Consider the following 19788-nt stretch of genomic DNA (forward strand, 5'->3'; position numbering starts at 1 on the left):
GGTCATTTCACAGCTGGGGTGCTGGAGTACTGTGTCTGTCTCCCCCAGCCTCACATCCCCTATCTCCAACAGGGCGGCAGCGCCAGGCAAGAAGGAGTAAAAAGCTCTTTATTTGAAGCTCCAAGGTAGGGCAGGGCACTGGCCTCTCACCCGAGGCCCCCACAGTTCAGTTTCCCTACGGTTCACAGTGAAGCCCCGCCACACAGTCCAGCTGTGCCCATCGGCAGGCGGGTCAGACCTGCAGGTTGACAAAGGGTGCAAAGCCTGCCATGTCCTGTAGCAGCACCAGGGCCTGATGCAGCGGAGGCTCCACATCGATGTCCACGCCGCGCTTCCGCAAACGGCTTAGGCTGGGCTCGGCCACATGGTGGCAGTGCCGCACCCGCAGCGAGCGCAGCGCGGGGCAGTACTCGGCCAGCGTCCTGGGGGAGGAGCCGGGTGAGGCGAGGGGCGTGAAGCCGCTACACCCACGGTGGGGGAGCCAGCAAAGCCCATGTCTCCCTCCAATTCGGGGCATACTTCTTCCCTCCGTACAGGAAGGAGGAGACCCGATTTGGGGTCATACACTTAATGCCTCCAGTGAACCGGAGACTTCCTGTTTCTGAAACAGGGAACCTGCTTCTCAGCTGTGCCCAGGATTGCAAGGTTTTCCCCTTGTTGAAGAACAGCCTGAAATCTGACTTTTGTACTTTGTATGTGAAATCTCCCAATGTGTAAATACTGGTTCAAAAAAGTTTTTAAACTGTGGGCTCTCTGGCCTAGGCATTCCTAGAGGCCCTTCCTGTTCAGAATGGGGGTGCCGTGGTAGCAGGAAGATCCAGAAACCCCAGTTCTGCCTTTCGACAACTACAGCCCGCCCCGACCCCCAGAGGCTAAGTGCTTGCCCTCCTCCCCTCCCACCGACCCCAGGCCCAGGCACCTGACACCGTCGCTTCCGACCCGGAGGCAGCCGGTTAGGTCGAGGTGCTGGAGTTCCGGGCAGTTGCGAGCCAACTCCTGGACGGCGACGTCCCCCACATTGGCGTTGACAGCCAGCGAGAGGCTGCGAAGGCCTGCGCCGCGCCTCTGCGCCAGATACACGATGGCTTCATCCTTGAGCTGTCGGCAGGCGGTGAGGTCCAGCTCTTCAAGGGCCGGACAGCGGTCAGCGAGGCCGCGCAGCGCCAGCCCATCTACCCAGTCACAGTGCGCGAGCGAAAGGCGCTGCAGGCGGGGGCAGCCCTCGGCCAGCGCCCCCAGCGCGCGGCGGCTCAGTTGCCCGCAGCCGGCCAGCGCCACACTCCGCAGCTGGGGATTCCGCGCCAGCACCGGCACCAGATCCTCGTCCGACAGCCATTCGTGACACGGCGCCAGCGCCAGCTCCTGCAGCCCCTCGGCGTCCCGCAGCAGCCAGGCCAATGCGGCCTGCGGGATCTGCGGACCCACCTACGGGCGGGGAAGCACCTCGACTCTCAGCTGGTTCCGGGGGCGGACGCTGCCTACCCATCCCTGAGGAGTTCTTTCCTGGCGGCAGGTCGCCCTCGGGGCTTGCCACCTGCCCTCCCAGGAGAGACCCTACGCGCCCTCTGAGCTGATTCCCGGTACTCGCCCTTTGAGAGTACGTCTCACTGGGTGGATCGCTTCCAGGTCATTCCTAGAGGCCCAAGGGGGATCTCGAAGGGTATACAGCGGGGCTGGGGGCTGGAGGTTCAGGTCTGGGGACTGGGGGTTGGGGGCGGGGCTGGAGCCGGGGCGGGGGCAGTATCCAGAAGGGGGCGGGGTCCGGCCCCAGGCTTACCTGAGCGGCGTCGAAGCGGCGCAGCCCAGCCAGGTGCAGCTGCACTAGAGCCCGGAAGGCCCTACTGACGCGCTGCAGCCGGAGCAGCTGGCGCAGCGGCACACGGCTCAGGACGTGTGGGAGCAGCACGTCTTCCCAGGGCAGGTCCAGGAGCCTGCGGGCAAAGGGGCGTTGGCGGCGGCGTCCCCGGGTTGCTGTTACCTGCGAGTCCGCCTCCGTTATGCTCCTGAGCCCCGGCTCCTAAAAGCGACCCCCAGACCCGGCCCTGGTTCAGCTCCCCTCCCCCAGGCCTTTTTTCCCCCTCTCGGCCCCTCCGGTGCTCGGTACCTGACGGCTCCGGGCTCTTGCTCCCCTCCGGACTGCTCCATCGGTGGCTCCATCGGCTGTCTACTGCGCGTGCGCAGTAAGGTCGTCTCGCTTTGGCCTCGAGCGGCCGCAGCGAACCCGCCTACTTTGGCTGTAGAGACAGACCGATTCAATCGAGTGCCGGCTCACTGAGGATCCTGTCTGAAAGTGTTCCGGATGGATCTCGAAACTGAAGGCGGAACAGGCCGGTGGTGTAAAGTTTGACCTCGCCTACTCCGCTACAGGGCTTGAGACCCGAGGCTGAAGAATGCGATGGTGCAGCAGAGACTGGCTTTTTTCGTTTTGGGCCAGTGGCCGCCTCAAAGTGAAGTGATGGGAGGAGCAGGCAAAGCCAAACGTATAAGGGGCGGAGCGAGGACTGTTAAGGTTCTGGGCCTATTTTCTCTGCCTTCTGATCGCGTTTAGCGAGTTTGAAAAATGGGGAAAAACTGTCCAGGCTCTTATTGCCTGGCACGTAGTAGATGCCCAAGAATTGCTGAATGAATTGAATGGGGAGAGCTAGAATTTTTCTTCCTTCATCAAGCAAACTTGCCCAAACCTCCCATCCCTGGTTAATTGTGAAGTACAGAGCTATCCAACCCCTTCCACTCCCGGAAGATTTGTAATGGGTTTACACCTTGGGGGGAGAAATGTAGGGTCGAGAAGAAGGACTGTATCTCCAACTGGGTCCCTTTCCTTTACCCAGGAGGTCTAGAGTCCTGAGAAGAATAAGTGTTCAGGTCAGCCCGCTAGGAATACTGCTTCTCGGTTGGCCTGGGGGTTTAGTTGTGGGGTCTGGGGCTGGGCCCGCGCTGGGGCAGTAACCCCCCCTCCCCCCAGAGCTCTGGGCTCAGACTCTGGGTTACCCTCTCACTGCATCCCCAGATCCTAGTTCAGAGTCCGCTCCAGGGAAACTCTGGAGCAGTGCTTTCCCCATCATGCATTGGCGGGGAGGATGTGAAAGGCCGAGGGCTACTGCTGTGCCAGATAGCTCCCACCCACCCACCCCACCCCCCGCCTCAGCAGGGTTACACTCTCCCGTCGTGCAACCGTTTCACCTGCCTCTTCATAACGAAAAATGCTTCCCATCCATTATCAGGGCTTCGGCACCTCTGCAAGGTGGGCATGTCTGTTCCGTCACTCCACTTTGAAGATGAAACCGAGGCCCTGGAGAGGCAGCACCTTGTCCGGGGTCAAACGAGTCGGGATAAAGAACTCAGGCATCCTGGTTTTCCCCGAATCCCTTTCACACTCCTCCACCCTCCCCCACCCCACCCCCACTCCCATGCTGCGAGAAGGGAGTAAACAGCAGCGGGGAAGGACCAAGGAGGGTCAGTTTGGGTGAGGGACTTGCTCCCTTTTCCTCCGCCTGCTTGGGGAAGGGTAGCTGGGAGGACAGATCTGTGCTAAGATAGAGTCAAGTGGGCGCGCACCACCTCGGGCCGCGCGCCCCCCCCCCCCAGCGTTGTTCCCTCTTCTGCGCCTGCGCAGTGCGACAAATCTGGCGCTGTCCCCTTCAGCACCACGTCGAGCCCGCGCAGCCCCTCCCCGCGGTGAGCCCCGCGCACCCCCGCCTCGCACGTTCTTGCGCCCCCTGACCACTCGAACAGACCCCTTCTTCCTTCCGAGGTCACCACTTGCCTGCCCTGGAGTTCCCAAGGAGAGCAGTTGCCATAGTAACTCTAGCGGTGCTTTCTTAAAATAGCCGGGCCCGCTTCTACCTTGGCCAAGGGCACAAGGGTTGCCTGTCTCCCACTTCCTCTAGTCCAGGCGTCATTCCGTCTAACCTCTTACCAGACGGGCAGGATGCCTAACTCAGGCAGCAAGGAAGTTCTTTTTGAAGTCTGAGTAACATCCCTCCTGCTGCATCCTGGGCGAGTGGTCATGGTTGTGTCTCCTGAGTCCTAGTCTCAGAACATCCGGAGGGTTTGAGGCAGTGCTCGCTAGATCTTTCTCCCATAAATTGATGGTCTCCTGGATTTAGGGGGCGGGTCCAGTCTACACCCGTACTGTGTGCTGGCGCGGCCGCGTGCTCGTGGGGGCGGGAGCGCATGTGGCATGTAACAGGTCATGTGGCAACCTCCTAGGGACACGCGTGGGGTCTGGAGCGGGACACGCGTGTGCAGCTGGGTCCTGCGTGCCGCTCGGGGTGGTGGACGAGAGGGACGAGGACACGATTGGGGTGGGTCATGTGAGGGTCTGAAGAACAGACCAGAGGTTCCATACGTCCTCCCCCTCCTCAGGGGCGGGTCTCAGGTTGGCGGGATTGCCCAGCGGGGACCTAGCGTCGAGAAGGGGGGCCAGCCTCCGGGACTCAGGGCCCCGAGAGAGGGCGGGGTGGGGGGGGATTAGCTCTGAGCCGCGCGTAGGGGGGAAGGAGGGACTGAGAGGCGGGCGGGCCTGGAGCAAGCAGGAGCAAGCGGGAGTCGCTCTGCCTTCACAGCTGAGCTGGGCCCAGCCTCTCCCCTGCCTCTCCTCGGCCCCAGCTCCAGGCGAGCAGCGGTGAGTACTGAGGCGGCTCGAGTCCAGGGCTGCACTGGGGGTGCGCTGGGCCCCGATTGAGCTTCAGAAACCTGCCTGGCAGGGTTGCTGCTCGACCCTTGCCCCTACCCTGCATTGCCACCAGGGGCCCTTTTACCCCTTTATGGTCCTTCCTGGGCTGGACAAGATCTGTCATACGCCTGGGGGGTGGGGGGAGAGATGGGGAGAGGGTCTGCTTCAGCCTTCACCCTGCCCCCCACCCCAGAGACCAGTGACTGGTGGGGGTTGGAGGAGAGGGTGTATGCCCCTGTTTACGGATGTGTGTGAGGATGCATCTGTATCTGTGTGTGACTGTGACCAGTAAGTGTCTGTGAGTGTCTGATATGCCTGTGTCTCTATGTGCCTTGGAGAATGAGGGCCTGTGTGTATATTTGGGTATCTCTTTGTGTGTTCCTGTTTGATTGCAGTGTGTGTGTAAAACAAGCATGTGCCTTTCCATTACACACATATTTGTTATGACTGTGAGAGTGTATGAGGGTGTGTCTTTGAGCAATGTGTGTGTGTGCCTGTGTCTGAGTGTGCTGAAGGGTGTTGTCTATGAATGTGTTAGCTGTGTACCGATATTATTTGTCCTTACGTGTGTGTGTGCATGAGTATGTGTACCTGTATGGAGAACAAGAATGTCCCTTTCCCATTCAGCATGTATGTAGTAGAGGAGGAGCCTCTGTTCAGGCCTTTCTCTTCCCTTTCACCTATGCCTCTCAGCCCCTCATGTCCCTATATACCACCCCCATTCTTCCTCCCTCTCCTTCCAGGAGGCCTGAGTTCTCTCCCCCTGAGTGAGGGGCTTCTATAGAGAGACTGTGGAAGGTCCATGGCTGGACGATGATGATGGCTGGCTGATACTTCTGGTCCTGAGGGTGGGGTAGCAATCTTCCCCCTACCCCACCAGAAGTAGTTCCAAAATGCCACAGGAACTCTGGGCTCCACTCAACTTCTGAAACACCTTCCTCTCTCCTCCCAGGGTGATGCTTAGAGCCCCCAGGCAGAGAGGAGAGGAGCCAGGGGCCCATTGGGGGCACAATTCTTTTCTCCTCAGGCCTCCATGGAAGTAGCCCCAGCAGGAAGACTGATCACCACCCCCAGGGGTGGGATCAGTGATGCCATATTCCCGGCGTGGGCTAGACCCCTGGTGCTCAGTGACCCCAGCCAGCTTTCCCTTCCCTGTCTCTGCTCTCCTGTCCACCTGACTCCCCGGCAGTTCACCCCCTCCTCCCCTTCCTCTCTTGCAGGCCTGTCTGAAGAGCATGCTGCCCCCTCACTCCCCACCTGGCCTGGCCATCCCTGCCCCCCCAGCCTGACCCCCGGCCCCAGCATGGCCCAGGGTGCCATGCGCTTCTGCTCGGAAGGCGACTGTGCCATCTCCCCGCCACGATGCCCACGCCGCTGGCTCCCCGAAGGCCCGGTGCCCCAGAGCCCCCCGGCCAGCATGTATGGCAGCACAGGCTCCCTACTACGGCGGGTGGCAGGTCCAGGTCCCCGAGGCCGGGAACTTGGACGTGTGACAGCACCCTGTACACCCCTGCGTGGCCCCCCTTCACCCCGTGTTGCTCCCTCACCCTGGGCACCCTCTTCACCCACTGGGCAGCCCCCACCAGGGGCCCGGAGCTCTGTGGTCATATTCCGCTTTGTGGAGAAGGCCAGCGTGAGGCCACTGAATGGGCTACCTGCTCCCGGAGGCTTGAGTCGGAGCTGGGACCTGGGTGGGGTCTCTCCTCCCAGTCCCACCCCAGCCCTTGGGCCTGGCTCCAACCGAAAGTTGCGGCTAGAAGCATCCACATCAGACCCACTCCCAGCTGGAGGAGGCTCAGCTCTGCCTGGCAGCCAGGGCCTTTTACACGGGCCACCAGCTCAACCTCAGGTTGGAGCAGACGGTCTTTACTCCTCTCTCCCCAATGGGCTGGGGGGACCCTCTGAGCACCTGGCCACATTATTCCGAGGACCTGCTGACACTGGACTCCTTAACCAGGTATGTGATCTCCCTTGGGCTCCCTGGAACCCCAGAGACCCAGCAAAGGCCAAGGCTTGTCTCCTTGGTGGTCTTGGGCCTATCAGCTGTTCACTCTGAATCCTTCAATCTGTGCTAAATCTGCCTCTTTCTTGCCCTTGCTCTTTGTTTGTCCTTATGTCTCTGCACCTCTGTCCCTGTATGTTTTTCTTTCTGTGTTTCTGTCCCATGTTCTTGTGTCTTTGTGTGTCTGGCTTTATCTCTGGGTGCCTGTGTCTATGTCTCTCTCCTTGGCTTAGGGGGACACCTGGTCCTCACCCAGAGAAGTCTCCTCTCATGCCCAGAGAATCGCTCGAGCCAAATGGGAATTCTTCTATGGCTCTTTGGACCCCCCCAGCTCAGGTAAGGCCTGGAACTGAGGCAAGGGGAACAGGACAGGGCCTTTTCCACAGCAGCCATGGCGTGCTAGGGAGCCTTCCTTTAAACCTCCCCCCATTCTTTCCTAGGCTTCTGAGTCAGCTAATGCCTCTCTAGGCCTCAGTCTTTCCATCTGTGTTATGATAGGGGGTTGGGGGGATGGCAGCTAGGTTGGACGCTTGGAGGAAGCTGGGTAGTGGAGGGAGGGGATGGAAGGATGTCAAGGGTCATTCCTTGGAGTAGAAAAGAGGCTGGTCTCCCTCAGGCCCCTCAAAGCTGTTTGATAAGAACTTGATTTGAAATGAGCTCCACTGGCACCAGGAACAAGCTGAGTTTGTAGCAGGAGGAATGGCGGCTAGACAGTGAAAGAACTTCCTGCCAGTTTGAGGCAGTGGGGGAGAGTTCCTTCTGAGAACAGAATCAGGACAGGGAGCTGACCTGAATAACCTCCTGACCGGGATGCCTGTGCACACTGCAGGTGCTAAGCCCCCAGAGCAGGCCCCCCCATCTCCACCTGGGGCGGGCTCAGGGCAGGGCTCTGGGGTGGCTGTGGGGCGAGCAGCCAAGTACTCCGAGACGGACCTGGACACAGTGCCCCTGAGGTGCTACCGCGAGACCGACATCGATGAGGTGCTGGCTGAGCGGGAAGAGGCTGACTCGGCCATCGAGAGTCAGCCCAGCTCTGAGGGCCCGCCTGGCACTGCCCGCCCACCTGCCCCACGTCCCGGCCCGTGCCTTGGCCCTCGTTCCAGCCTGGGCAGTGGCAATGAGGACGAGGATGAGGCAGGTGGGGAAGAGGATGTGGACGACGAGGTGTTTGAGGCCTCAGAAGGGGCCCGGTGAGTGGGGGAGTGGGAGAGGAAAGTGGCTTGCTCCTTCCCACTGGCCCAGAGCCAGAGCTGGGCTCAAAGGGATGGGAATAGAGACAAGGGTGGGGCCGGGAATGTCAGGACAAAGCGGTGTGCTGACAGGGCGGTGTAGCACACGGGATTCCGGACAGAGGCCTGAGGCCTGGCAGGGAACCGGGGGTGTGGGGACCGTCAGCAAGAGCCCAGGAAGTTAGGGGCAGCCAGGATAGAGGAGGAAAGGGGTTCTAATGAGGGCCAGGGGGCAGAGTGACAGGCCGAGGTCAGAATCAAGCCTCGGGGCACGGGAGCATCAGGCTAGATCCTGGATCCCGGCAGGAGAACGTGGAGTGTAGGGGCCTTCCTCTCTGTCTCACACCCCATTGCAGCCTGGAGCCTCATCTTCTTTTCCTAAGATGTTGCCAGAAATAGAAATGGAATGGCAGGAGGGGAGAGGATCAGGGAGAAGGAGGAGAAAGGGAGATTAACAGGGAGTGAGAGAGGAAGGGCATTGGGTGTTGGGTATGGGTAGGGCTGGGGTGTTCCAGGGGCACTGAATAGCTTGGCAAACCTGTGGTGGGGACCCCCTACCCGGGTTGCTCTTTTCGGGGGCTGGGGGCCTGTGAAAAGGGGATGATAATCCCCTTCGCAGAGTCGGTATGAAAGTTCAATGAAATGCTACCTGAGAGCTGTCCTGTAGGCCCCTGATCAGAGATTCTCCTCCCTGCCCCTGCAGGCCAGGCACCCGAATGCCTCACTCCGGGCCTCTCAAGTCGCCTCTGCCCTTTCTACCTGGGACCAGCCCATTGGCTGATGGGCCCGACTCTTTCAGTTGTGTGTTTGAAGCCATCTTGGAGTCACACTGGGCCAAGGGCACCTCCTACACCAGCCTCGCCTCGCTGGAGGCCCTGGCCTCACCTGGCCCAACCCAGAGCCCCTTCTTCACCTTTGAGCTGCCTCCCCAGCCCCCTGCCCCCAGGCCTGACCCACCTGCTCCTGCCCCACTTGCCCCTCTTGAACCGGATTCTGGTACCAGCTCTGCTGCTGATGGGCCTTGGACACAGAGAGGGGAGGAAGAGGAGGCAGAGGCTGGAGCCAAGCAGGCCCCAAGGAGGGAGCCCCCTAGTCCCTGCCGCTCAGAAGACAGCTATGGGCTGGGGGCAGCTCCCCTGGGCAGGTGAGTGATTCCTTTGTGTCCTCAGACTTGAGGCCCCAGGGCCCCAGGAACAGTTGCTCCAAGGGACAGAGCCTGAGTGTGAAGATGTAGTTTATATTCCTGACCCCTGATAGGGGTGGTCAGGGGATACAGATGTGTTTTCTCATTTGGAGGACTACTTCCGTTGGCTGTGAGTGGGAGCCCCTCACAGCCTGCCCCCTTGGTCTCAGATCCAGTGACTTGTGAAACCATGGTTTAGGATTGAAGGGTCCCTAGAGGACACCCTCCTTTTTCTCTAGGAGGGTCCTTCCCTCCCCAGACAGAGCCTCTAACCTGCTTAGAATTCTTCTGATCTTACCCTCAGCCAGCCTGGAGGTTTCTCCCAAAGATGCAGCCACCAGCTTCTCCTTTTGCTTCCCTCCCATGTCACCTCCCCACTCCAATCTAGAGTCTCTCACCCTTCTCCAGGAAGTCCTTTCACCAGTCTAACCTTTCTGCTCTCCCCTCTGCCAGCTACCCTCGCAGTCACTGAAGCCATGGCAACAGGAGGGGGTGGCCAGGGAGACAGGGTTGCCTAGCAACTAGGAGTTTCTGGCCTCTGTCTCAGGGGTGACAGGTGGCTTTGTGAGTAGAGCAGCCAGGGTGGGAAGGGAAGGCAGGGGGAGACAGGGGATGAGGGATTCACTCTGACCCCCAATACCCTCTACCCCAGAGCCTGCTTCTTTGAGGGTGTAAGAGAAGGACCAAGGAGGAGGCTCCTCTCCCTAAAAAGCAGGAAGAGGAAAGACACAGGAGCAGGAAAGTGTCCCTGCTGCCCTCACATCTTTGTCTGACCCTCCACTGTTCCTCCCTAGCAGTCCATCTATCCTATCTTTGCCCATAGTCTCAGACACAGAGGACTCTGTCCTGAGTAGGTCCAGTGTGGGAATGGGGAATCTATGTCTAATAGCAAACTTAGGGAGCTTTGGGGAAAGCAGCCAGAACTCCCACAGCAGCAACATGGATGTGGGTTAGATTTGAGGCAGGACTTCCACAGAGAGGTGGTAATGATGGAGTAGGCTGATGGAAGGAATCTCCTTCTCTGGAGAAAAGAAAAATGCCTTCCCCATGTCCCAATCTTCCCTTCTCTGTCTACTGGGTCTGGAGGCAGAGGAAGGATCTGGATGGCCCCCGAGGGCTTGCCCCACCTCTGAGCTGGTGTTCTACCCTGGCAGTGAACCACCCCTGAGCCAGCTCGTGTCCGATTCGGACTCAGAGCTGGACAGCACAGAGCGGCTGGCCCTGGGAAGCACAGACACCTTGTCCAATGGGCAGAAAGCAGACCTGGAGGCTGCGCAGCGCCTAGCTAAGAGGCTGTACCGACTAGATGGCTTCAGGAAGGCGGATGTGGCCCGGCATCTGGGCAAGAAGTAAAGGCACTGGGCTGGGATTGAGAATGGGGGGAGAAGGGATGCATCCTGCGGGCAGCACCTCCACATCCCCTGTATCTAATACCCCCAGGTCTCTAGGTAAACCCCACCTGACCCCTTGACACTTCCCCTTGAGACCCCACCTGTCTCTCTGCCCTGCCCACAGCAATGACTTCAGCAAACTTGTGGCTGGCGAGTACCTGAAGTTCTTTGTCTTCACGGGTATGACTCTGGACCAAGCTCTCAGGTGGGTGTCCGGCCCTTTGAGGGCAGCCCCTACTCTCCAGGCCTGGTGTGCAGGGCCTCAGTTATGCCTCCTCTGAGCCCCGTGCCTCCCCTAAACTGCCATGAAGTCACCCTTCCCAAGCTGACTGGACGTGGCCAAGAGCCAGGGCTGCCTGGTAAAGGGACCTTGGGTAGAGGTGACATGTCCCCTCTTCCCCCCTCCCCAGGGTGTTTCTGAAGGAGCTGGCCTTAATGGGTGAGACCCAGGAACGGGAGCGCGTGCTGGCCCACTTCTCCCAGAGATACTTCCAGTGCAATCCTGGAGCCCTGTCCTCAGAGGGTGAGGAGGCCGGGGTCAGGGCATTCCTGGCTGGTCACTGAGGCAGATGGGCACTGCATCTGTATAAAGCAGCATGAGTGTGTGTGCAGAAGTACCCGAATGCACGAGCTTGCAGGCATGCAAGCATGCATGTATGCAGACAGAACTGGCACAGCTGCACAGATGTGGAACTGTGCATGTGGGCAGGTATAGGGCTAGGTAGGGTCTAGTGTGTGTTGTGAAGAGGCACATGGCAGGTGTGTTTGCATGCCATTGTTTGCATACATGTGCAAGACAGTGCTTGGCCTGAGTAGGGATTCTATTTGGTCTGCATAACTGTGTGGGGCCCAATGGCTTGCATAGACACAGAGGCATGTTGGTGTTGGGGGCAAGCAGTGGGCTGCCCTCAGAACCTTAGGGAGCTAGGGAGGGTGACCTAAGAAGAGGGAGAGGTCCCATCTGAGGGTTTTACTGGAAGAGAGAGGTCTTTGCTCCAGAGGGGTTTGTCCGGGACTTAACAAAAGTGTGGTTGTGAGCCAAAGGGGGTCCTGAAAGGGGGCAGGGGATGAACTGGAAGATTTAGGAAGATAGATGTGGAAGAGTCCCTGCGAGGTGGCCAAGGCTGAATGTCAATTCTCTCCTAGACGGTGCGCACACGCTGACCTGCGCCCTCATGCTACTCAATACGGATCTCCATGGCCACGTGAGTAGGGGGGCTGGCGGGAGGGAGCCCGGAACACCCCGTCCAGAGACTTCAAGGCCTGGGAGGCGAAGGACTCCCCAAGCTCAGAGGCCTCTGTGCCCTCCATTAGAACATCGGGAAGCGCATGACCTGCGGAGACTTCATTGGTAACCTGGAGGGCCTCAACGAAGGCGGCGACTTCCCCAGAGAGCTGCTCAAGGTGGGGGGTGGGGCGGGGCAGGGCAGAGGTCGCTGGAGGGGAGGGACAGCGGACCTGTCAGCAGGCCTCCGAGGGAGGGGAGGGGAGGGGCCTGCCACCACCTAGTTCCCGCTGTGGAAGCCTGGGCTCTAGTGACTCAGCCTGGGGACCGCCCCCTCCCCCAGCCCCCACAAGACTGGCTTTCCCGGCACATGCGCACTCGCAGTCCCAGCGCGCAGCGGGGGAGGGGGGGGAAACAGTTCTCGAAAACACGTGACCAGGAAGCCCTGGACCCCGTATTTTGGCTTCATTAGCGCCCCTCCTTCAGTGTTCACTGAGGAAAGGGGTGGGGGTGGGGTCTCTGCAAGCGCGGGGGGGCGCACAGGTACACCACTTCCCTCCCCGCGCCCAGCCCCCGCCCCACGGTGTACAGCCACAAAGGCCTCTCTGGTACCGCTGCGCTGGAGGGACCCGGAGATGGGGGCCCTGAGAGGGACAAAGGCTTTCCGGGGTCCTGAAGCCAGTTAGCACCAAGCTGGGACTACACACTGCGCTTCTGGCTCCTTAGTGGGCAGGCCCCGCGCCCAGGCGCCAGGTCCTGAGGGGTTAGCTACACTGGAGCGGGTAGGATGGGAGGAGGAGGGGGGTGGCCTGGTCCGTGGCTTCAGTCCTCTTCCAGATGGGGTGGTGTTTTATCCGAGAAGGCCTGCACTCCCTTGAAACCCCCAGAGTTGTCAAAGGGGTCTCCCGGCCACCGCATACGTGTGACAGCACAGGAGTGTCCTGGGGCGTGTTTGTGAACGTGGGGTGTGTTGAGCTTCTGAGTTTGGGAACGTATCTTGAGTGGGGCCATCCACTGTGAGTTGGGGGGCGTCAGTGAGTTGGGGTGTATGCTGACTTGTATATGTGATTTAGGGTCTGTGAATCATAGGGGTTTGTCTGACTTGGAGTGTGTTTGTGCTTTAGGGCTTATGATTTAGAGTGTGTCTGAGTTGGGGTGTAGGTTGGGTGTTTGTGTGTGTTGGGGTGTATGTCTACGAATTGACTATCTGGTTTATGACAGGTGTCCATGAGTAGGGGGTGTATGTCTGTGAGTTAATGACTAAAATTTGAGGTGTACCTCTGAATTTGTAGTGTCTGTGAGTTGAGGTGAATGTGAATTGGTGCATCTGGTTAGTTGGGGGTGTATGTAAAGTGGGGTGTTTGAAGGTGATTATATACTCGGGCATTTGAAGTATCTGCGGGTCGGTGAGTTGGGTAATTCCACGGCTGTCTCCATCCCGCGCCGCTGTCTAGCCTCGTGGCCCCTCCTGGCTCTGTAAAAAAGGGCCGCCAGGAGACGTTCCGACCTTTCTCCTCACCACCGCACCCTGACGAGCCAGGAGAGCGCTCCAGACCCTACAGAGACAGCCCACCTCACCTCCCATCACCCCTAGAGCAGGCCACCGCGCCCCACCCCCCCACCGGCCCTCCCAGGCGCCTCCCCCGTGACGGCGCGCGGCGGGCCCTCCTCTCGGTCGGACGCCTCCATTTTGCACCGTCCCCGCCCCTCGCCCTCGCCCTCCCCTCTCCGTCGGCGCCCCCCTCCCGCTCTCGCCGAGCTGCAGAGTAGACCGCGCCGCCGCCGCCGCCGCCGCGCGCTCCGTGCGTCGGTGGGAGCCGAGCCGGGCCGGGCTAGGGCCGGGCCGGGCCGGGCCGGGCCGCTCGCGCCGGCTGTCGGGGGAGCCGTCCGCGGGCCGTCCGGGCCGTCCGCGGCCGAGGCCGGACGGGGGCATGGCCGGGGGCCGCGGCGCGCCGGCCGGGCCAGCATGATCGGTGTCAACAGCATCCACAGCAGCGCCGGGCGGCTGCGCTCTCGCTCGCTGTGCTCCGTGCGCTACGGGCGCACCCACCGCGGCGCGGAGACCCTGTGCTACGGCTGGCCGCAGCGCTCGCGCAGTCTCAAGCCCGTGCTCTACACCGACCTGGTGGTCAGCCGCCTGCAGAGCCGCAAGAAGAAAAAGGCGGTGAGGGCGGTGGGGCCGCGGCCCACGCCAGGCTGGGGGGCGACCGAGGGGGTTGCTGAGGGCGGCACGCGACTGAGGGAGGCGCCGAAGGCATCGCAAGCTGAGTGGGGAGCCCGACACGGACAGAGCCCACGGGTAGCCAGGGGTGGGCATGGGTTGGGGGTAGGGCAGAGACCCTCGGATCAAGTTGGGGATCGCAGACCAAAGGGTCTTTGGGCCTTCTAGATGAGAGCATGAGACGGAGCTCACCTGTGGGGTTTAGGAATTTTCGAAGGAAGACGTTGTGGGCCAAAGGAAGTGCCGAGAGGGGCAGGGGATGAACTGCAGGGGTGGAGACAAGGACCGCAGGTTGGCTTTCGGTGGCCACTTCACGTCTTGGCCCGAGAGTTGGAGTGTGAGGGCTTAGGGTCTGCGCCTTGCTGAGTTTGGTCGGGGTGGTGCTGGGAGGGCTGAGTATGTGCTGTGGGGTGGAGGTCGTGGTGTACCTGCCCCCGGCCAGGGTGTGCCCATGTGGGGTGCTTGGCTAGCCTTGTGGTTGGGTATAGCAGTGGACAGTGAAAGAGTCAGAGACTGTGTTGTGTGGGCAGCTGGGGGCTGTGTCCCATCTTGGAGAAGGTGCCGACGTCACCACTGCATCCAACTCCTGGCGCACAGGCATCACACGCCACACGCTTAGCCGCACGTGCTGGGGACACACCCACTCACGGACAGGCTGGTGGAAGCGCCCCCACAGTGGGAGGCACTGGTGTGAACCCATGTTGCAGGCTACTCCCAAGAAGAGGGGTCCCCTGTGCCACTACTGGAACCCATCCTCTCCTCCGACCACCCCAAGGCCCCTGCAGGTCCCCCAGGCCAACTGTACAGAGGCAAGTGACTGGTTTGGGAATTCACAGGGAGTTTGGAGTGTGCAGGGTTTGGAAGATAAAACTATTGTCTTTTAGACTAGTGTCCACTCTCCAGGAACATGAAGTATGTGCGTGGGCAGGGGGCTGGACCACTCTGGCATTTGGCTTGGTGGGGCTCTCTGGGTTGAGGGAAGATCTTAACTTGCACTGGGGCTGGGAGCCATGGGAGTGTGTTCTCTGTTAGCCAAGGAGGGAGGTGACAGGGAGAGTCCTGTTCCTGGGCCTCAGTTTCCCCATATGCCCAGTGTGGGTTTATCCTGTCGAAATAGGCCAAAACACATGGTTGGGGAAAGGAGAGCTTCTTAGGCTGCTCTTTTCCATTCCTTCTAGGGCTGTGCTTCCCCCACCTAGGTTCTGAATAGGATGACTCTTAACAATAACAACAACAGCAAAGATAATAGCAGTTGCTATTTATTGTACATCAACCGTATGCCAGGATGTCCTGTGTTAATTGCTTGCCCTATGGTAAACACCTGGTACTGGGACTTCCCTGGTGGTCCAGTGGTTAAGAGCTCCCAATGCAGGGATGCGGGTTCTATCCCTGGTCAGGGAACTGAGATCCTGCGTGCCGCGTGGTGTGGCCAAAAAAAAATAAAACGACTATGTGGTGCTACGTTTGTTCTTCCCATGGAGACTTGTCCAAAGTCATGCAGCTCAAGTGGCAAACCTGGGCCTGGGTCCTAGTACCCTGTTCTAGAGCCTGTCAGTCATTACACCCTACTGCCCATCCCCACCCCCAGTTCTGTCTCCTCCCCCAAACTTGGAGGGAGGGCTCTGAGCTCTGGCATTGGTGCACCTCCCCCCAGGATTGACCCCCACCCCCCTGGTTTGTTCCTCCCTCTCCAGGCCTTGTACAGCTCCATCAAGAATGAAAAGTTGCAGTGGGCCATGTGAGTCCTGGGGCGTGTGAGGGGGTGGGATGGGACGTCGGGAAGGGGCTGCCTGGAGAGGTCAAGAGCACTGAGATGGGCCGAGTGAATCCTGGGGCTGTGGAGCCGGGGAGGTGGGTGAGAGCACGAGAGGCAGTGAGGCTGCCTCACTTCCTTTTTTGGAGGTGCCCGCCTGGATGTGGGGTTCTGTGTCTTGTTTCTAGCTGGGTTGTTATGACAAGCTGGGTTGGGGTGGGTGGCCATTGTCAGCTGGCCTGGGATGAGGGTGCTGAAACAAATTGGGGGAGGTCTCTTGGCACCCAAGTGGGAAAGTAGAAGTCTCTGGAGGTAGGGCCCCAACCAGTAGAGGGAGAGCCTCCTCCTGGGTCCTAAGGAGCCCAGAGTGTCACAGGATTCTCTACTCTTGGCAGCCCCAGTGGAAACAGACTCAGAGTTAAGTCTTGGAAGAGTCTAGTCTGAGGGAGGAGGTCTAGTTTTAGTCTTGAGTCCCCCAGTCTGAGGTAGAGCCCTCATCTAAACAGTCAATAGATCACTCCTACTTGCTGGTATCTGCTGAGAGTCCAGTCACTGCTCACTTTAGCTGGGAGCTCCCAGTCTGCAGGAGAGAAGACCTCAGAGGAGGCAAAGCTCAGGACTGGGGTACAGGGGGGATCAGGGAAAGCTTCTGTGAGGATTGGTCTCGGGGCAAGCCTTGACGGAGAGGAAGCATTGTTTGGGGAGAGAAAGAGGGAAGTTGGTATTTGGGAGGCCAATGTGTGGTGGCTGAAACGAGTGTGGGGTGAGGAGACCAAGAGGAGGCAGGCTAACTGGAACGGAGAGTGGCAGGAGAGAGACAGTGTTGGTGAGGATGTAGTGTAGGCTCCAGGTGGGAGGCAGTAGGGAGCTACTGCAGGTTTTTGACGAGGGAGTGACAAGATAGAATCAGATTCTTTAGATGATAGCTGACAGAGCCTGCTGACCAGGAGGTACTAGGGGACCACTAGGAAGCTCCTTCTGCCACCATTTAGCCAGCAAGCTATGAGTGAAGCCTGGTGCTGGGTGTGGTTGAGAAGCTGAGTCAGACGTGTCTGCCCTGGTGGAGAACGGAGTGAGGGGTGTGTGTGTGTGTGCAGAAATGGAGAGGATGGGGCTGCGTACGCGTGAGGGGAGGAAGGGACAGACATGGCCCTACCCTTGGGAACTCTAATCTGGGGGCAGAGACATGCTGCCTCGAGGACCCCTGATCTGAATGGGGAAGTACAGCTACACCCTGGTGCAACCCGCTCTGAGGCCGGAGATGTGGCTCCAGGAGCCTCAGGCTGAGGGGAGCCACGCCCTATGAGAGGGTCAGTCCCCGCAGCCCCTTCTTCACAGACACTGGAGGAGCTTTCCTGGGTGGCAGAGGCCAGGACTGAAAGGGGGGTCGTGGCTCCACGGCCAGCCCCCTCTGAGGTGATCACACCTGCAGAGACGAGGAGGAGCTGAGACGCTCTCTGTCTGAGTTGGCCGACCCCAACCCCAAGGTCATCAAGAGAGTCAGCGGGGGCAGTGGCAGCGGCTCCAGCCCTTTCCTGGACCTGACTCCCGAGCCTGGGGCCTCAGTCTACAAGCACGGGGCCTTGGTGCGAAAGGTGCACGCAGACCCTGACTGCAGGAAGAGTACGTGGCCAGGTGGGGAGGCCTGGGGGATGGATGGGAGTGGGCCTGTCTCAGGCCCCCCTGACTTGTCTTCCTTCCCCCCAGCACCTCGGGGCAAGCGGGGCTGGAAGAACTTCCACGGGATCCTCAAGGGCATGATCCTCTACCTGCAGAAGGTGCGGGCCCAGCTCAAGGGGTTGGGGCTGAGCTGGCTCAGGGGAGGGAGTGGTGGGGGGTTGGGCTGGGCTGGGACTGCAGCCAGGACGAGATGGGCACCCCACAGGAGGAGTACCAGCCTGGGGAGGCCCCATCGGAGGCTGAGCTGAAGAATGCCATCAGCATCCACCACGCACTGGCCACGCGTGCCAGTGACTACAGCAAGAGGCCCCACGTCTTCTACCTGCGCACCGCTGACTGGCGCGTCTTCCTCTTCCAGGCCCCGTGAGTGCCCTCCTCCTGCCCATCCCACACCCCTTCACTCCACTCCCAGCTTGCTCCTGTCCCTTGTCCCTGGATTGCCTCCTTCCTTCTCAGTCCAGGACTGGCATCCCTGGATGGAACCCTGGGCCCAGGTCCCAGATGGCTGTGCTGTCTCCCCAGGAGCCTGGAGCAGATGCAGTCCTGGATCACTCGCATCAATGTGGTGGCTGCTATGTTCTCCGCACCCCCCTTCCCAGCTGCTGTCAGTTCCCAGAAGAAGTTCAGCCGCCCTCTGCTGCCCAGTGCTGCCACCCGCCTCCCCCAGGTACCCCCAGCTCTGTCCACCTGGTGCCAGCGGGACGGAGTAAGGCAGGCCTAGGCCGACTGCACTCCAGGCTGCTGCGTATGATACATGTGGATGTCCAGTGCACCAGGACATGGGCCATGGGAGGGTGTGCAGAGGCTGAAATACAGTTGGTTAACCCAGACATGGTGCTTTGTTCATCCAAAGGATGGGGCACCTTTTCTAAAAACTTGCACAAAGGCACTGTCTCTGCCAGAGTGACCATGCTCCCCCGGCCTCTAGGAGGAGCAGATGCGGACCCATGAGGCCAAGCTGAAGGCCATGGCAAGTGAGTTGCGGCAGCACCGGGCTTCCCATGTGGGCAAGAAGGCCCGGGGCAAGGAGGCTGAGGAGCAGCGGCAGAAGGAGGCCTATCTGGAGTTTGAGGTGAGCCTCCCGGCCCGGGCACCTCTGTGGCTCCGTGCTCCACCAGTGGGACCTCTGTGTCCCCATACGGAGGCTCAGGCTAGTGATTCATGGCATGGACTCTAAGAGTGGGACTAGCTGAGTGACCCTGGGCAGACTGCTTAATCCCTCTGAGCCGCAGTTTCCTCTTCTGTGGGACAGGGACAGCATTCCATCCCCACTAGGGAAATGAAAGGAGATGATGTCTGTTAAGTGCTCAGTTTTGCCAACTCTGATAAAGGCTCAAGAAACATGAGCTGTTACAGTTGACAGTCTAGAGAGAGCCCAGAGAAGGTCACCAAACTACCCAGGGATCATGTCACAGTCAGTCCTTGGGGGCTTTTGGGGCTTCAGAGGTAGGCAAGAACGTGGCATCTGCTAGCCTTCTTTGGCGTTCCCTCCCTGCTGCAGACGGGGGTGGGCTGGGCAGACGGCGGACAGCAGGCTCATCCCTGCTCCTCTGCCTCAGAAATCTCGCTACGGCACATATGCAGCGCTGCTTCGGGTCAAGCTGAAGGCGGGCAGTGAAGAGCTGGATGCGGTAGAGGCAGCACTGGCCCAGGCCGGGAGTACGGAGGACGGACTCCCCCCTCCTCACTCCAGTCCCTCCTCGCAGCCCAACACCTCCAGCCAGCCCCGGGCTCAGTGTCCTGGCCCAGAGTCTCGCGCAGGGGCAGGCAGTGGGCGGTGGAAGCCCTGAGTTGCGGGTGGGAGTAGGGGGGGTGGTGCCCACCAGGCACCTGCATGACAGGGCCCTGCCTGAGCCCGGGCCGGCCTCGGGCCACCTGGGAGGGCCCCTCGGTCCAGGGCCTGACCGCGCCGGACGCGGTGTCCGGGGCAGGGCAGGGCTAGGGCACGGGCCTCAGGAGCCTTAGGCTAAGGGCCCCTCTGAGACCCCCTTTTTGTGATAATGTTTTGCACTTTTTCGTACAGGGGACTGGGACGGGAGGGGCCAGGGCCCCTGGAATTTTGATGCTTTTTTTTTTTGTGGGGGAGACCTGACGTTTCTGCTGAGACCACCCCACCCCTGACACCAGCAATCCCCCTCCATCCTGGGGCCTGGCTCAGACAGAAGCCAGGAGTTGGGGCTGAGCTGGTTTTCCCTCCCTCTTCCGTGAGGGCTCACCCTCTCTCTTTCCAGAGGTGGAGGAAGGGTGTCCATGCTGAGGCCCTATGCACAGGCCGGGGGCAGCATGGCCTTGCTTTCCCTCCTTCAGTGGGCCCTGCCCTTTGTATAGCCTCCACCTCCATTAAAACTGCTCTAGACTTGCTGGCTGGGTCTCCACCTCTCTCCAGTGCCTGGCTTGAGGCCAGGATAGGCATTTGGTTCCCAGGAACA

At 60.1% G+C, this 19788-nt stretch overlaps 2 protein-coding genes across 5 annotated transcripts; one reads left to right on the forward strand and one right to left on the reverse strand.

Moving 5' to 3' along the window:
* Positions 1-91: 91 nt before the first annotated feature.
* Positions 92-4150, reverse strand: FBXL15 (F-box and leucine rich repeat protein 15). 3 transcript variants are annotated; one of them, XM_082425363.1, is made up of 6 exons: positions 3917-4150; positions 3185-3304; positions 2105-2312; positions 1778-1931; positions 920-1425; positions 92-422 (listed from the first exon to the last, which is right to left on the reverse strand). In XM_082425363.1, exons 3-6 carry the CDS (start codon positions 2155-2157, stop codon positions 233-235), a joined length of 903 nt encoding a protein of 300 aa, XP_082281489.1. In that variant the 5' UTR covers positions 2158-2312; positions 3185-3304; positions 3917-4150; the 3' UTR covers positions 92-232. The 3 variants fall into 3 exon arrangements, with proteins under 3 accessions (XP_082281489.1, XP_082281488.1, XP_082281487.1); XM_082425362.1 differs by lacking the exon at positions 3917-4150 and having other exon boundaries at positions 2105-2234; positions 3185-3332; XM_082425361.1 differs by lacking the exon at positions 3917-4150 and having other exon boundaries at positions 3185-3332.
* PSD (pleckstrin and Sec7 domain containing) lies at positions 3498-19720 on the forward strand. Of its 2 annotated transcripts, XM_082425115.1 has the most exons (20): positions 3498-3675; positions 4210-4304; positions 4566-4624; positions 5896-6632; positions 6911-7013; positions 7507-7867; positions 8610-9050; positions 10244-10438; positions 10605-10685; positions 10891-11003; positions 11627-11685; positions 11795-11884; positions 14634-14735; positions 15621-15664; positions 17112-17302; positions 17387-17457; positions 17565-17722; positions 17882-18026; positions 18288-18431; positions 18919-19720. In XM_082425115.1, exons 4-20 carry the CDS (start codon positions 5979-5981, stop codon positions 19147-19149), a joined length of 3183 nt encoding a protein of 1060 aa, XP_082281241.1. In that variant the 5' UTR covers positions 3498-3675; positions 4210-4304; positions 4566-4624; positions 5896-5978; the 3' UTR covers positions 19150-19720. The 2 variants fall into 2 exon arrangements, with proteins under 2 accessions (XP_082281241.1, XP_082281242.1); XM_082425116.1 differs by lacking the exons at positions 3498-3675; positions 4210-4304; positions 4566-4624; positions 14634-14735.
* Positions 19721-19788: the final 68 nt, after the last annotated feature.

This window comes from Balaenoptera physalus (assembly GCF_965194825.1).
Source record: "Balaenoptera physalus genome assembly, chromosome: 14".
Taxonomy (NCBI): domain Eukaryota; kingdom Metazoa; phylum Chordata; class Mammalia; order Artiodactyla; family Balaenopteridae; genus Balaenoptera; species Balaenoptera physalus.